This window comes from Triturus cristatus, chromosome 6, assembly GCF_964204655.1.
Source record: "Triturus cristatus chromosome 6, aTriCri1.1, whole genome shotgun sequence".
Lineage (NCBI taxonomy): Eukaryota > Metazoa > Chordata > Amphibia > Caudata > Salamandridae > Triturus > Triturus cristatus.
Genome location: NC_140589.1, coordinates 411,042,200 through 411,056,702, shown reverse-complemented (window position 1 = coordinate 411,056,702; position 14,503 = coordinate 411,042,200). Strand labels below are relative to the sequence as shown.

General features: G+C 43.6%; 1 protein-coding gene across 1 annotated transcript in view; it reads left to right on the top strand.

The window, feature by feature from the left end:
• Positions 1-14,503, top strand: part of CSMD1 (CUB and Sushi multiple domains 1) — a 2,626,220-nt gene that overhangs the window by 1,474,735 nt on the left and 1,136,982 nt on the right. The window contains exon 31 of the mRNA XM_085610820.1: positions 9,539-9,643. Within this exon, the coding sequence (XP_085466946.1) occupies positions 9,539-9,643 (105 nt within the window). The remainder of the gene's footprint in view (positions 1-9,538; positions 9,644-14,503) is intronic.

Here is a 14,503-nt window from a genome sequence, read left to right as displayed (position 1 = left end):
TCACCCCCAGGTTTTTTGCAGTGACTGCTGGAATGGGGGGGCGGACCCATTTCAGCCGCCCACCATATCTCCGCTGCTGGTTGCAAGGTCTTGCTGAAGAACAACACTTCCGTTTTTTCAGCATTGAGATTGAGCCTATTGTTGTTCATCAATAGGACCAGGTCTTTCAGACAGCCCTTGAAACTCTTAAAGGAGTCTTTGGACTGATCCTTAAAGGGAAACACCAACTGGGTATCGTCGGCGTATGATATCACCTTCACGCCCCACTTGGCTATGAGTGAAAACAGCAGGGCCAGATAAATATTAAAAAGAAGTGTGTTCAGTGCCGACTCCTGTGGTACTCCACACCATAGATGTTTGGGCTCTGACTGATGGGGTTGCAGGGCAACTTTCTGAGAGCGATTTGTAAGAAATGACTTCAGCCAGACAAGTGCCACCCCCGATACCAAAGTCCTGGAGTTTCTGAACCAGAATTAAATGGTCCACCGTGTCAAATGCCATGGATAAATTCAGGAGCACCAGCATCGCTGATGCTCCTGAATCCACTGACATTCTCACTGACTCTGCCACTTATAATAGGGCAGTCTCGGTACTGAAGCCAGACCGGAAGCCGGATTGGGTATCATGCAGAATGTCATGGTTTTCAATAAAACTAGCCAGTTGCCGCTGCACCATTTTTTCCCAGCATTTTTGCTGGTGCTGAGATAGGTCGGTAATTATTTAATTCCTCTGGATCCAAATAGTTTTTTTTCCTGAGGGGGAGGAGTGTGGCATGTTTCCATATGTCCGGGAATATGCCAGAAGTGAGAGATGTATTCCATATGTGAGACAGCACATGGATGATAGAGTGAGTCAGATCTTTCTACAATTTGGGAGGGCATGGGTCTTCCGTCAAACCTGACTTATTTCTCAGGGTCTCTGCCAAAGCGGCCTGCTGAGAAATGGGGAGGAATTCCGAGAGAGAGAACTCGGGCTTACTACTCCCATTCACATCTGTTTTTTTAGTCTCTGTTACAGCTGTAAAGGAATTCTAAACCATGCGAATTTCATTGTCGAAGAAATCAGAGATTTTTTCACACAACGAAAGGGAGGGTTGTACTTCTATTTCTAATTCCCTCGGCAGCCGCGGTCGGTAGTAGGAGTTCCTGCAGGGCGGTGACGTGGGGAGGGGGAGGGGCAGGGTGGGGGGTAGTAAACTATGGATTACGGAGGTTTACAGGTAAGTAAACATATAAATTAATAAAACGAATTTCGTTGCGTGAACTGCATCGCATTTGGGGATGCAGTGCACGCAACGAAATTCGTTTTATTAACTTATATGTTTACTTACCTGTAAACCTCCGTAACCCATAGTTTACTACCCCCCACCCTGCCCCTCCCCCTCCCCACGTCACCGCCCTGCAGGAACTCCTACTACCGACGCGGCTGTCCCTCGGTTTAAGGAAATAATTAACTACCCTAAATATTTCCTTACTTGAATTATCTGCATTATTAATCCGCTTTAGCACATGGCCCCTCCTTGCCACTCTCATCGGTTTATGTAACTTTTTCAGTGCTTTCTTAAATGCCAGCTTAGCCAACGCACTATAGTCCAACCTCCACTGACGTTCCAGGCATTTACATCTACTTTTATTTATCCTGAGAGTGTCTGAGAACCAGGGTGCTGAGGGGGATTTCCTCAAGGATTTGGTAACTCTAGCAGGGGCGGTGGACTCCACCGCTGCGGAGATCACTTTATTTAGAGCAAGTGTATCCGTATTGGGGTCCATTGACAGTGATGGTTGACTGGCTCGCAGAACTGGACCTAGAGACTCAACTGACAGCTTCTTCCAGTTTCTTTTTAAAACATTTCGAGTTGCTCCTGACTGGCTAGGTTTATCTAAGCTAAATGAAAATGGAATTTAGCAGTGATCAGTCCAAACCAGTTGGCCTGGGGACCCAGATTTCAGAGACAGAATATTTGAAAATAGAAGGTCCTGTGTGTGCCCTGCCTTATGGGTAGGCAGGTTCACATGCTGAATCAAATTAGCTCCAGTGAGGGGTGAGACCAGTTGCGCAGCCTGCACACAACTAGGGTCATTCACATGTAGGTTAAAATCCCCTAACGCTGTAAAATTAGAATATAGTAATGATTTCTGCGCAATATAGTTACGAAATTCAGGCATTATACTAAATGCGCTGTCTGGGGCTTATAGATCAGAATTCCTGAAAAGGAGGTTATAGGACCAATCTTAATGCAGAAGTTTAGCCCTTCAATCACATCCATATTATGTGGCGCTGACGAGGCAATTTCCCAGCCGTCTTTTAAAATAATTACTACCCCCCCTCCTCTATTTCCTCCCTCTCTGTTAGCACAACACATTTTAAAACCTGGCAGAATGGCCAGGGCAACTGCTGATAAGGCATCCTCTTTCAGCCATGTTTCTGTCAGAAACATGATGTCCCAATCATTCTCTACCCGACAGCTAAGGTCAGGACTTTAGGAGTAATCCTTCGATAATCAGCTGAATTTTGCAGGCCAGATTAACTGTCTAACATCCTCCTGTTTCATTTTATTGAAGATTTTATGCAAGATTATACCCTTCATCCCACAGGAACTCAGGAAAACTGTGGTAGTAGTCCTTATCCTTTCCAAAATAGACTACTGTAATGCACTTTTCCTGGGCATTGACAAGGCACAGATGACCAAACTACAATCATTACAAAATGCCGCTGCACAATTGCTATTAAACATTCCCAAAGGTCATCCCACTTCTGCTGGTATAAGGTTACTACATTTGCTCCCTACTCATCAACGAGTGGAATTCAAGGCCCTCTGTCTGGTTCACAAGGCACTATACGGAGGGGGTGCTGTTGATATTCAGAAACTGTTTTTGTGGTACTCTCCCACAAGAAATCTCAGATCCACTAACGCAGGTCTCGTACAAATTCCCAGGATTTGTAGAGCAAGATGGGGAGGCAGGAATCTATCCCATTATGCAGCTAAACTGTAGAACAAGATGCCGGCTGCTATGAGGCTGCAGCCTAATAGGCAGCATTTCAGGAAATCGCTCAAATCTTGGTTGTTTACTTCCAAATAAGTTGCAGGATCTTACGGAGCAGCTCCCCCTCACACTTCTAAGCCCCAAGACGCCGCGGCAATCGAGCGCTTTATAAATCTATTTTATCTTATCTGTATCTAAGTGGTCTCCTCCTTTTGGCAGTAGTGGGGCCCAGTGCAAGGATGAGCCTCCAGCCAACCAGAGAATCGCAGAGCCCCACCACAGCCCACACAACTCAAGAACACGGGGGCCCAAACCACCTCAACAGCAAGGCAGGCTTCAAATGTCATGGCTACTGGAGAAGAATGTAGCAAGCATTGAGGGTAATATCTTGCACTCTATATTGCAATTGAAGAGTTTGTATAGGGCACCACAAAGCCCCCTCAAGAGTCATTCAGGGGGACAGTTGCAGTATGATAGGATTTCACCCTGTTGGATGGAACAGTCTGCATTATAGCATGAGGCCTTGAAAAGGCCCACTTCTGTGAGGTACAATGTATTTAGTTTGCAGTTGGTGGTGTTGAAACGTAAATGTATTTTCCCAGAAGTATTTCGATGTGCACCTCACAGCCCCCAGGCTAGTCCCCAGAGGCTGTCAGCAGCATGCAGTGTGGCTGCAAACCATTCAACAGGACTCAGCAGGGAAGCGGTGATGCAAACAGGGGTCCCCCGAGACATCAGTCGTGCTCCCCCTGTGCACAACCATGATGTCAACTAGGTTGCAGTGCCCTGCACCTCGGCCACTGGCCGGGCAGCGGGACCATCCCAGGAGGGACAGAGGGCCTGCAGGCCTCGAGTCCAAATCAATCACCGGTAATCCCCGCCAGTTGCAGGCCCTCCAAATCTGCCCCTGTTGATCCGATACTCTATGCTTCCGCAGTGTCCACCTTTGTGGACATCTGGATAGTTGTGCACCAGCCACACCAGCAGTAAACCGGAGGCCGCATCTTCCAACACGGCTCCGCAGCACAGTCGTCAGCTGGCAGCGGGTAAGCAAAAACTTAAGTCCAGGGTGCTGCAGAAGAAAGAAGGTGACAGTCCACTGTGCCTGGTGAGCACGAGCTCAGCCCACCACTCGGCACTTTCCCCGCAGCCATCTACAGCTGACCACATCACTCCAGCCGGGCCCCACTAGGCCGCATGCAGGTCCAGCTCCACAGCTCTCTGTCGCAGGCTCTGAGAGCACTCGTCGGGTGTCAAATCTCGGGGTGAATGTCTCAGAGGTTAGTGGAGGCTGTGCTAGTGTTTATGACTAGTTGGCTCTGTAATAGGCGTATGCCAAGCGGATTATGAGTTGGGCCAGCAGAGTCCTCTAAAGAGCCGCCATCTTGATGCCCAGTGATACCACACACCCTTGCAGTGCTCACATTTAAACCTGATTATTGACAAGTATACCATTCCTAGGCACAGTCCGCTGTTCCTGGCCTTTATGGACTTGTTGACAGCATTCAACTGTGTTAACAGAACCAAACTTTGATTGCTGTTGTACTTAGGGGTCAAGGATGCATACACAAATTGAGAGCTTGGAAGTGAAGGTCCAGTTTGGCCCAGCAGGAGAAATGTCTGATTCTTCTCCCTAGCCCAATGGGTGCAATCACGATGTATCCTGGCCTCATTACTTATTATCTTTTACATCAATAATCTGTGTCCAGCTTTAACAAATGCAACTAGAGACATCCCAAGGGTCTGACAAGTTCCTGTACTAGCACTTCTTTATGCAGAGGATGTGGTACTCATGGCACAGATCCCAGGGGCATTACAGATGTTGGTGGATTCCTTTATATCTTTTATGAGCAAGCTGGATCTTGCCACCAATTTTGGTAAGTCACATCTATTGGGATGTGGCCTGGGCAAGAAAAGTGTATCCACATTAAAGGTGAGGGTGCGATCTCTTCATAGTGGGAGCAATTTCAATTACTTGTTTTTTTAATAGTGCAGGTTCTTGGCAATCGCAGATTTGTTGCTCTTGCTTATGCAGATCGACGCAAGCGTTATTTAACATGATACATTGTTATACTTTTTTTTTTACATTTACAATGCATAGTGTATTTTTGTGGTCTTATAAGGTGCTATGGTTTGGATGGCACCATAATGTTGTGATCTTGCACACTGAGGAAAACCGCATTTGAGGTGGTGCACTTATCTGCCCCCCACTTGCTTTCATTTTATTATTCTTTCAGAGCATAATCTACAGCACATATCTGATAACGCTAAGTTGGCCACTTTTCTACTCTGTGTCAGTGTTTGGGCCAATACTGAGGCTAGCTTGAACAGAGAAATCATTTTAGATTGCCTCAAGTTGGACAAGGATGCTTCTATTCCCTGGTTTGCTTGTGTTAAAAAAAGATTTAAAGTTTTGAGCCTACCCCGCACTTTTAAAAAATCTGATACGTCAATGGTGAAGCTCCGTTTTTTAGAGTTCAGTCACTTGCAGAGATTGCAGACTGAATCATGTAAAAGCTCAATAAAGGTTATCTCATGTTTTTCTACCTATGAATCCTCTACTGTATTTATGTTTAGCTCTCTCATGTTGGGAGAGATTCCCTACTTTATCGCTTTAGGGTGGTACTGCACAGGGCTGGACTGGCTGTAGTGGGCACCGGGCATTTCCCCGGCGGGCCAGAGGGGTGGGGGCCGGTTTTGTTGCTGGGGCTGGATTTGCAGCAGTGCAGCAATATCAGCCCCGAGTAACAAAAGTGGGAGCAGTGCTTCTCACTAGCCCTCTTCTCCCCCCCCCTGCCCGCTCCCAGGGCCAGTGGAGCAGCAATCTGCCAGGGCTGGTTGCTGTTCCCAGTCTGGCCATGGTGCTGCATGGACTTTAATGAGATTCTCCTTAACTAGTGTTTTTTTGGGGGCATCGAGGTTGGCATGTCCTTATGATGGATTATTGGAGCGGATTCTGATAAATTTTATGTTTTTTTGTACATTTTAAAATCCTTAAATTTCAGTTTTTTACTAAGTCAGTTTTCAAATCTTTTCAGTTTAGGAAATGCAGGGATGCATTGATCTATCTTCAGTTTTCAACCAGCTATGATGCTGGTTGTGGTGTTTGCTTCTTTCTTAATGCAGCTGTGAGAAGAAAATCGGTGGAGGGCTAGTGCAATATTAGTTTTTATATTCTTGGAAGTGGACAAACTGAATCAAGTTTTTTGATTGTGGGAGGCGGTTTGAGAGGAAATTGACCCAGGGGAAACGTAATGGTCATTGGCATTTGTTTAGTTTAATTAACTTTTAGACCACCGTGCTGCTTCCCAAGGTCGTCTGTAATTTGATTGTATTGTTTTGACTTTTTAATGTTTTTTTGTCTATGTTCTTGTAATCTATTTTATTCATGCTATAATTGTTGTATCTTTTATTGCTGATTTTATGTTGAATAAAGTGTTATGAAATCAAATGAAATATGTAACTTGTGCAAGAGCAAATTCTCTTGTGGTTGCACCATAGTAAATAGGATGTGAAATGCACTTCAAGCACATTTGCAAAGGCCACCCTTGTGTGTCATAGATACACATTATCAGGAGTATAAAAGTATGTTCTGTGCACATTGCAGGTAGGGTCGTGGCCAAGGTGATGGAATTCCTTTTTTGGAAATACATGTATTATTCACTGCTATTGCTTCCTTTGGGGCAGGCCTTCACTCATGGCACGTCACCAGTTGGTCGAGCCCTAGAAACCTGCCTACCTTTGTCATCTGCTTACCCAACACTTAAATATCTATCCTAGACAGGCACTTGCACTACCCCAGTGCCGAAGTCACCTGTGAACACCCGTATCGCGTACTTGGATGCAAGAGCTCAGATATTCCGTTCACAAAGGCACAGGTCGGGTACTCAGTGTTTTCACTCTCCTTCTGAAAATATGTACTACTACTCTGGATAACTACTTTGGTTGGTACCAATCTGCCTTTCTTCCTCTCCCCTGCTTTCCTTGGAAAGAGAGAGATGAGTTCACATAATGTGACTTCTTTTATATTCTTTTGTGTTACGTCTGAAAGATTTTGGGTGCTTAAATAGAATGAAAGAATGCTCTGATTATCACACTGCACCCCATAAAAGCATAGTCCTTGGCAAACAATATAACAAAGTACTGCCAATTATTGTGTAAAATGTACTTGGATCGCAAAAGTGAAAACAATCACCTCAGGGGCGACACTTCCTGCTGTTTTTCATCAAGTTTTAGCCAAAAAGAACTGTCCTTAATTTTAATATCAATAACTATGCATTAGTGCTGAAAAAAGTATTAGCACTTGGTTTATTGCTGCAATAAGGTTGAGGCCAATAATACACTCTGTAGGTTTTGTTATGTTTTTTTTTTTAAACCATAGTAATTCTTAGAAACACAGACATAAATTATGGGTATGCATGTTCTTTCGAACAATGTCTGTTTGATACACAACAAAAAAGTTGTCTTCCCTTGCAACACAAATATGTTACACATTAATGTTCCATCCAGGACGTTTAAGTCCAGTTGATTCCAAATCTGAATATCTGAGAGTAATAAAGTTGTCTGACCGAAGTGAGGATATCAAAGATTATACTGCTTAACTATATTCAAATATTTCCATTATTGCCATGACTTCTTCACCACCTCTTTTTCAGTTCATGTCCCTCCCGTGCTAGTAGGTTTCCATTGCATAGCTTTCTGGGAGTAACTTTATCATCAGTTATACCCTTGCAACTTTAGAACATCTCTTAATGACGCTATGTAGTTGCCTTGCTTTTCTTGTAATATAAAAGTTCTTTAAACATTTCTCTGAGTTATCTGTCCCATGCTTTAAAGGTGCATGAAGCATATGTATTGCTAATGTAGATGTCATCTGCTGCCATGAGTCAAAGCAGCAGTCCCTCGAAGAGAGCCACAACTCAAACGTGTTTCATTATTTCACCATGGTTGGTCACTGGGTGACATTTCCTCCTCGTAAGTCTTCCTCACCACCAGAGTTACATAGTGAGCTTTAGCTCCACACCAGAACCCTCCAAGCACATTAGCATCCCATGCCTCCCATCCTTCCCCAACATGGCCGACCACCATCACCCCAGACCCAGCCTAATAAGAGGGTCGACCAAGACATGAGATGCTAATTTGCTTGGAGGGTGCTGGTGTGGAGCTAAAGCTCATTACGTAACTCATGTGGCGATTACCTGTAAGTAACCAGGGCATTAACCAGAAAAGATCAGCTTCATATGTGTAAAGGGCTACCAATAGAATGTATCTTTTTGACAAACTTTGCTATTTAAAAGCTTGATGAGAAATGTTTTGTAACATTTTGTAAGCAATGTTTTTATTATCTTGGCCTTAAGAGTTTGAGTTACATGAATGTCTGGTTTGTTGATATGATGTGAGTTAGAAATCAACAATTTACCACTCCATGTTCGAAGAGGTGTATTTATGTTCTTGAATAAGTTTTTTTTTATTATTTGAATAGGATTTGTATAGTGCCTGTGCATACCGGCTGTTCTGTGATATGCATTGTGCAGTAGCAGTGTTAATTTCTGGTAACTTTTCGATACATTAATGAACTCTGCGAGAAGTTCCCGGATAAGAAGCTCCATGGCTTGTCTGAGACGGCAACAGCAATTTAAATTATGGTCTCAAACCCAAACATTACTCATATTACTCATGCGTCTTCTATTTCCGGTTCCGGCTGTTGTCAATCCTCTCTCACAGACAAACAAATAGTGTTATTGCTTGCCTGATAAATCTTCGTTTATTTTTTATAATTCAGAATATTCAAATATTGAAAAACTACTGTCAATACCACGGAATTAAAATCTGACAAATTAATTATGCAACTACTTTGCTTGTTAAGAAATATATTTTAAAGCTAGAAGTTTGGGAAGTAGTTTTCGGAATCATATTTACCCTCTATTTTAGTTGTATATTATGAAATGCTACATGCTGTGGCTGCTAAATTCGGTCCTTAAGGTGGGTATTCTGAGGATAATGAGCCAGCCAAGTAAGAAGAAAATGCATTTGAGAGATGACTCCGACCCCAACAATTCTGGACATTTGACAAGTGATACTTACTTGGCATGAAAAATTGCCATCGTGTGGAGCTTTCACTTTATACTGTAGCTAAAATAGGCCACTTTTAAATCGCTGTGACTTTTAACTTCCACCTTTTATCCCTGAAATATCAGGGAAATTGTTGCTCGGAGAATGTCAGTTTTAATAGTTTGGACCAGGTGTAAGGAAAAAAGGTGAACTCTAGTTGAAAATAGTAGCCTGTCGGGATTTGAATTTTTAAATTGTATTTAGTCGTGGTTGTGAATATTACATTAAGCTACTTCCTGTGATTGGCACAGTGGGAGTTATGGAGTACGCCCTTCAATCTCGGCAATTAATTCGAGCCCAGGCACACATAACAAGCAAGCTAACCGCTGGCGACCGTGTGCTCTTTGTCATCTTCTGTGAAATGCACAGCTTTAGAAATTGCTAGCATGGTTCTGAGCTATTTGTACTTCTTATCAATGTATTTCCATTTACGTGTCTCCTAGGTACCACTGTGCCAGCACTGTTGAACAGTACATCTAATCAACTTTACCTCCACTTTCACTCCGACATCAGCGTGGCAGCAGCAGGCTTTCACCTGGAGTACAAAAGTAAGATTGATTGTTTTTGTATCCATATTGAAAAGCGCCTTTTAAGACTTTTTTTTAGCGAAGCGACTGTGAACAATAGGTGCATCTGTGTGCTTAAAAGAGGGAAACGTTTTGTATTGTAAATGATGTCACAGGCAGATGGCATTTTCATATGCAAATTTTTTGGGATGACACTGTTGAGCATGATACTTATTAGAAAGTCAAACATGTGATTTAGAACATCTACACAGGGGGTCTCCATAGTCAATTGCTCTGGCACAGCAAGTGGGATGCCGAAATTTCAAAGCAGCTGGTTACACTGAGGCTTGCCCACTGCATTGACTGTTATTTGCAACCGCCCAGCCATTATTCAGGGAGTTAAAGAATGTCAATGCAAGAGCATTACTGAAGGAAAGATGGGATTGGAAGATGAAACAAGATGGGGCACACAGATGGTTGGCAAATTCGAGGAAGTTGGGAGGAGCAAAGCTAGAAGGGATCTAGAAATGGGGTGGGCAGGTATTATCATACTAAGCATGCAATGGCAACGCCAACTCTTCTTGACCTTAAAACCCACTGGATTTGCCAATGCTTTTTGTTTTGTGGTAGATGGCCACAGTGAATGTGTGTACATATTCAGAGGCCATATTTTAATGGAGTTTATTTTATTTTTAAGACTCCTGTCCAAAGATGTGCTTGAATCTGCAATAGTTATCTCTGAATGGCATTTGTAAACAAAAACAAAAAAAGTTCCAAGTCAAATCACTTACGTCAGATATGCGAATTGTGTCTGGCCTCTCTCTTCAACTACACGTGTCTGGGCACATTTTGAAAACGCCTTTAATACATTGGAAATACAAGCAGGAGGTTTCCTGAAGTAAGGTTGCTATGGGAGATGTATAAAATAGATGTGTTAGTAAGCAAAGAAGTTAAAAATATGTCACGTTCTGTTTTCAGTTGGAAGGGTTAAGTTACTCGTCCAAATACCTGCTTCATTACACAGATCATGAAAAGGTAGGACAGAAAAACACAGCGGCAATTATAAGCAGCCCTTTACCTATCATGAGAGCAGGCTATTATGTCTCAGTGGCAATACTCAAAGCGATACATTTAGAATGATGGTTTGGATGGTCTTGTGGTTGTAGGCAGGGATTGCTTTACATGCCTTTGACAGTACCATGCTCAACTATTAAATAGTTGACTGTCTCTTTTGACTGTAGTGAATACATGGAAACTATAGAGGAAATGAAATTCGAATAGTATATTTGCAGTGTTTCTTTAAAATGACTATCGGCCAGAAGTACGACCCTTTTTTGCGGCCGCAAACGGGAGATCCTCCTGTTTGCTGCCGCAAAAAAGGGTAATAGCCAGTAGCGGCCCATGGAGGAAGTTCCGCGGGGCGGTGAGGCGGGGGAGGGGCAGCGCAGGGGGTAGTAAACTCCAGCTCACGGCCGACCGGAGTAATGTTAGTAAATAAATAAATAAAACAAATTTAATTGCGCTCGCTGAAACGTTAAATGCGTATCAGCGCACTCAATGAAATTCTTTTTATTTATTTATTTACTAACATTACTCCGGTCGGCCGTAATGCTGAAGATTACTACCCCCCATCCTTCCCCTCCCCCGCCCAACTGCCCCGCAGCACTCCCTCCACGGGCCGCTACTGGTAATAGCATGTACGAATGCTATTTTGCGAGTCACTGACTTGCAGAATAGCATTTGCGACTCTCGCAATTAGGAAGGGGCATCCCTTCCTAATAGCGAGTCAACATGCTGTGTACTAATGTTTTGCGACCGCATTTGCGGTCACAAAACAGTTGCAGCTTACCACCTACTTCGAGTAGGTGGTAAACCACTTGCAAAGGGGACCTTTTTTAAGTATGTGGGAAAATATTTCTTAAGAGCAGGCAGTGGTGCCAGAGACCACTGCCTGCGACCACTGCCTGCCCTTATAAAAATGAAATTAAAAGATATATATTTTTTTTAAATGCATCCCGTTTTCCTTTAAGGAAAACGGACTGCATTTTAAAAAACTGCTTTATTAAAAAAGCATATTTTAAAGAACAAAGGTCCTTAGCATAGGAGGAAATAATGAAAGCATTCCTACATAGACTACAATGAGCACTATGAGTAGTCTTCCAATGTTCAGCCGGACAGAGGAACATTTATTCAAACAAGATAAAAGGGGAATGAACGGAATAAGGGGAAAAACAAGGGTGGAAAAGGGCACAATCCTGTACCGAGCTTGGAAGTAAAGGGATGGAGAGAATGGAAACGAGACAAGAATGACAACGTTGCTGTGTGCTGTAGCACACAGTGCGAGTGGAAGACCCATATGGTCAACAACGGTGAAGGAGCAACATTGGATGTGAAAATGCCCAGTGTTGGCAGTGAGAAGGATGTCAAGAAGGCGTATGCGGGTGGCGAAGGGCGGTGTCAAGCATGCCTGGAGATGAAGCAGGAGAGTGCTTAGTGACATGCTGAGATAAAACGTTGAGGACGATGACAATTGTGGTGGTATGACAAGAAGCGGCGCGGTGTTGGCGGCACGTGCTCGTTGGCAAAATTAGTGCGTTCGGAATGTGAACTGATGATGAATGCTGACAGGACACGGCGCTGTGATGGCCTTACGGACTACTAAGCAACCGAGGAGCGCTGACCTGGCGAGCGGCTCTGCGGGTGCCTGATGCAAGGAGGGAAGCCCGCGGCTGTCTCAGGATGGATCTAAAGGAGGAAAGGGGGATGAGATGAACCTGGCAATAAGGAGTAAAACGGGAGACTCTGGAAGCTGGGCGAGTGTTTACCTTGGGCGAGGAGAACAAAGGTCCGTAGAATGCCGGACAGGCAGCCAAGGTCGGCGAAGGCAGTGCAGTGATGACACAGGGGGGATCCAGCAGGCGCTGTGGAGTGCTGGAGCTGAGGGAGGGAATAGAAGTTAGAGGGGGGAGTCTTGGAGCGTGAGGCTGCCGAGTGCAGAGGCAATGTTAAAAGTGGGCTTACCTTGGAGGAAAGATAAAAAGCGCGGGAGGCCGGAGCGAGTTGTCCTTTGAGCCTGAAAGGAGGATGGGCTTTGGGATATGTTCGGGCAGCGGAATTGGCTGCGAACTGGTGCGGGACCGGAGCTGGAGAATCGTAAAATGGTAGTTAGTGGGGAGGGGACTGGAGCATGGATACGCTCTAATGGGTGGAGTTTCTAGCTTAGGCTTACCTCTGAGAGAGTCGCCGGAGGCCGGAGGGAGCAAGAATCTGCTGTTCCTTGGGGCATAATAGCAAGGAAACTGCGGGGTGGCAGGTGTGTTAAGTAGGCGGCATGGCAAGGGACAAGGGTAGGAGACATAGAAGGAGGACTGTGGAAAGGATCAAGTCGACAAAAAACAGTGGCCATGATGGAGTGGAGTACCGCATTGGCAGACATCTTGTAACGGTGAAACTGAAGTGAAGTGAGTTTCTTATAGTGACGGCTATAGACAGCCGTGTGATATGATGCTTTGTGCACATGCTTGGAAAATAAAGAACTGTTCAATACATCGTGTAATGTAAGCCACCTTTTGCTCTTCTTTCAACTAATTTCTTTGCCTGTTATTTCTTTCTCGTTTCTATTCTCTCCATCCCTTTACTTCCAAGCTCGGTACAGGATTGTGCCCTTTTCCACCCTTGTTGTTTCCCTTATTCCGTTCATTCCCCTTTTATCTTGTTTGAATAAATGTTCCTCTGTCCGGCTGGATATTGGAAGACTACTCATAGTGCTCATTGTAGTCTATGTAGAAATGCTTTCATTATTTCCTCCTATGCTAAGGACCTTTGTTCTTTAAAATAAGCTACTACCCGAGGTCCTTAGGCTACCAGATCGGGTCCCCTTGTTATTTCTCCTCACACTTATTAAAAAAGCAGTCACAGACATGGTGGTCTGCTGACCCCAGCAGGCCACCATCTCTGTGAGTGCTAGCCATTCCTAATGGGGTCGCAAATTACGGCTGCCTTAATAATATTAATGAGGCATGCAATTTGCGACCCCATTAGGAATCGCAAACAGTGTCTGAGATACTGTTGTGCATTCCAATTAGTGAGTCGCAAATTGCGAGTCTCAAATGTGACGCAATTTGCGGCTCACTAATTGCCGGTTCACACATCTACCCCTATGTGTTTTAAAGGTCCCTTCCTTTTAAAGCTTTTTTGTTGAATATGAATTCCTTGTTAATGGCTAGTAAGTTAGAGGGGTGTGCATCGTAGTTGATTCTGCTTCACAGTAATTTAAATGATAATACTACATAATGCAGTTAACTACAGAGTTTAGTTAAGGCCATACTCTACTTCCCTTCTAATGAGACCCTTTGGAAATGAAAACTCGAATCTTTCACCATTTTTAACGGCCAAGCAAAAACAACATCTATTTATTTTTATAATCACTTCAAGGACTATGAAGTGGCTGGTTGTTCTTGTGATTACCATTTTTATTAATGTTTATCTTAATAATTATGCAATAAACTATTGATAAATGTAATTTATCAGGGAATTGCTGGTCCTCAAGGAATTTGTTGGTAAACACATCAAGACACGAGGTACCAGATGGCCTGCTTTCATAAGGTTAAACAATTCTGAAGTTACTTGTAATTTTCTAATTATGCACATGGTATATTTCAGTCTTTAAAATGCAATGTCCCATAAAAACTCTTGTGCTTAGACATGGAGAAATATCAGACATTAAAATACACATTTTTCTAGGTATACAGCAATTATTGCAATCTATATAAAAACAAGAATAATAATATTGGTTAGCTAGAAGGGCATTTGTGGAAAAATATACCAATTTTCACTATAATGGCCTGGTATGATTATAGTAATAGGGTACACTTTGATTAATGTAGCTCACTTATTTCACAA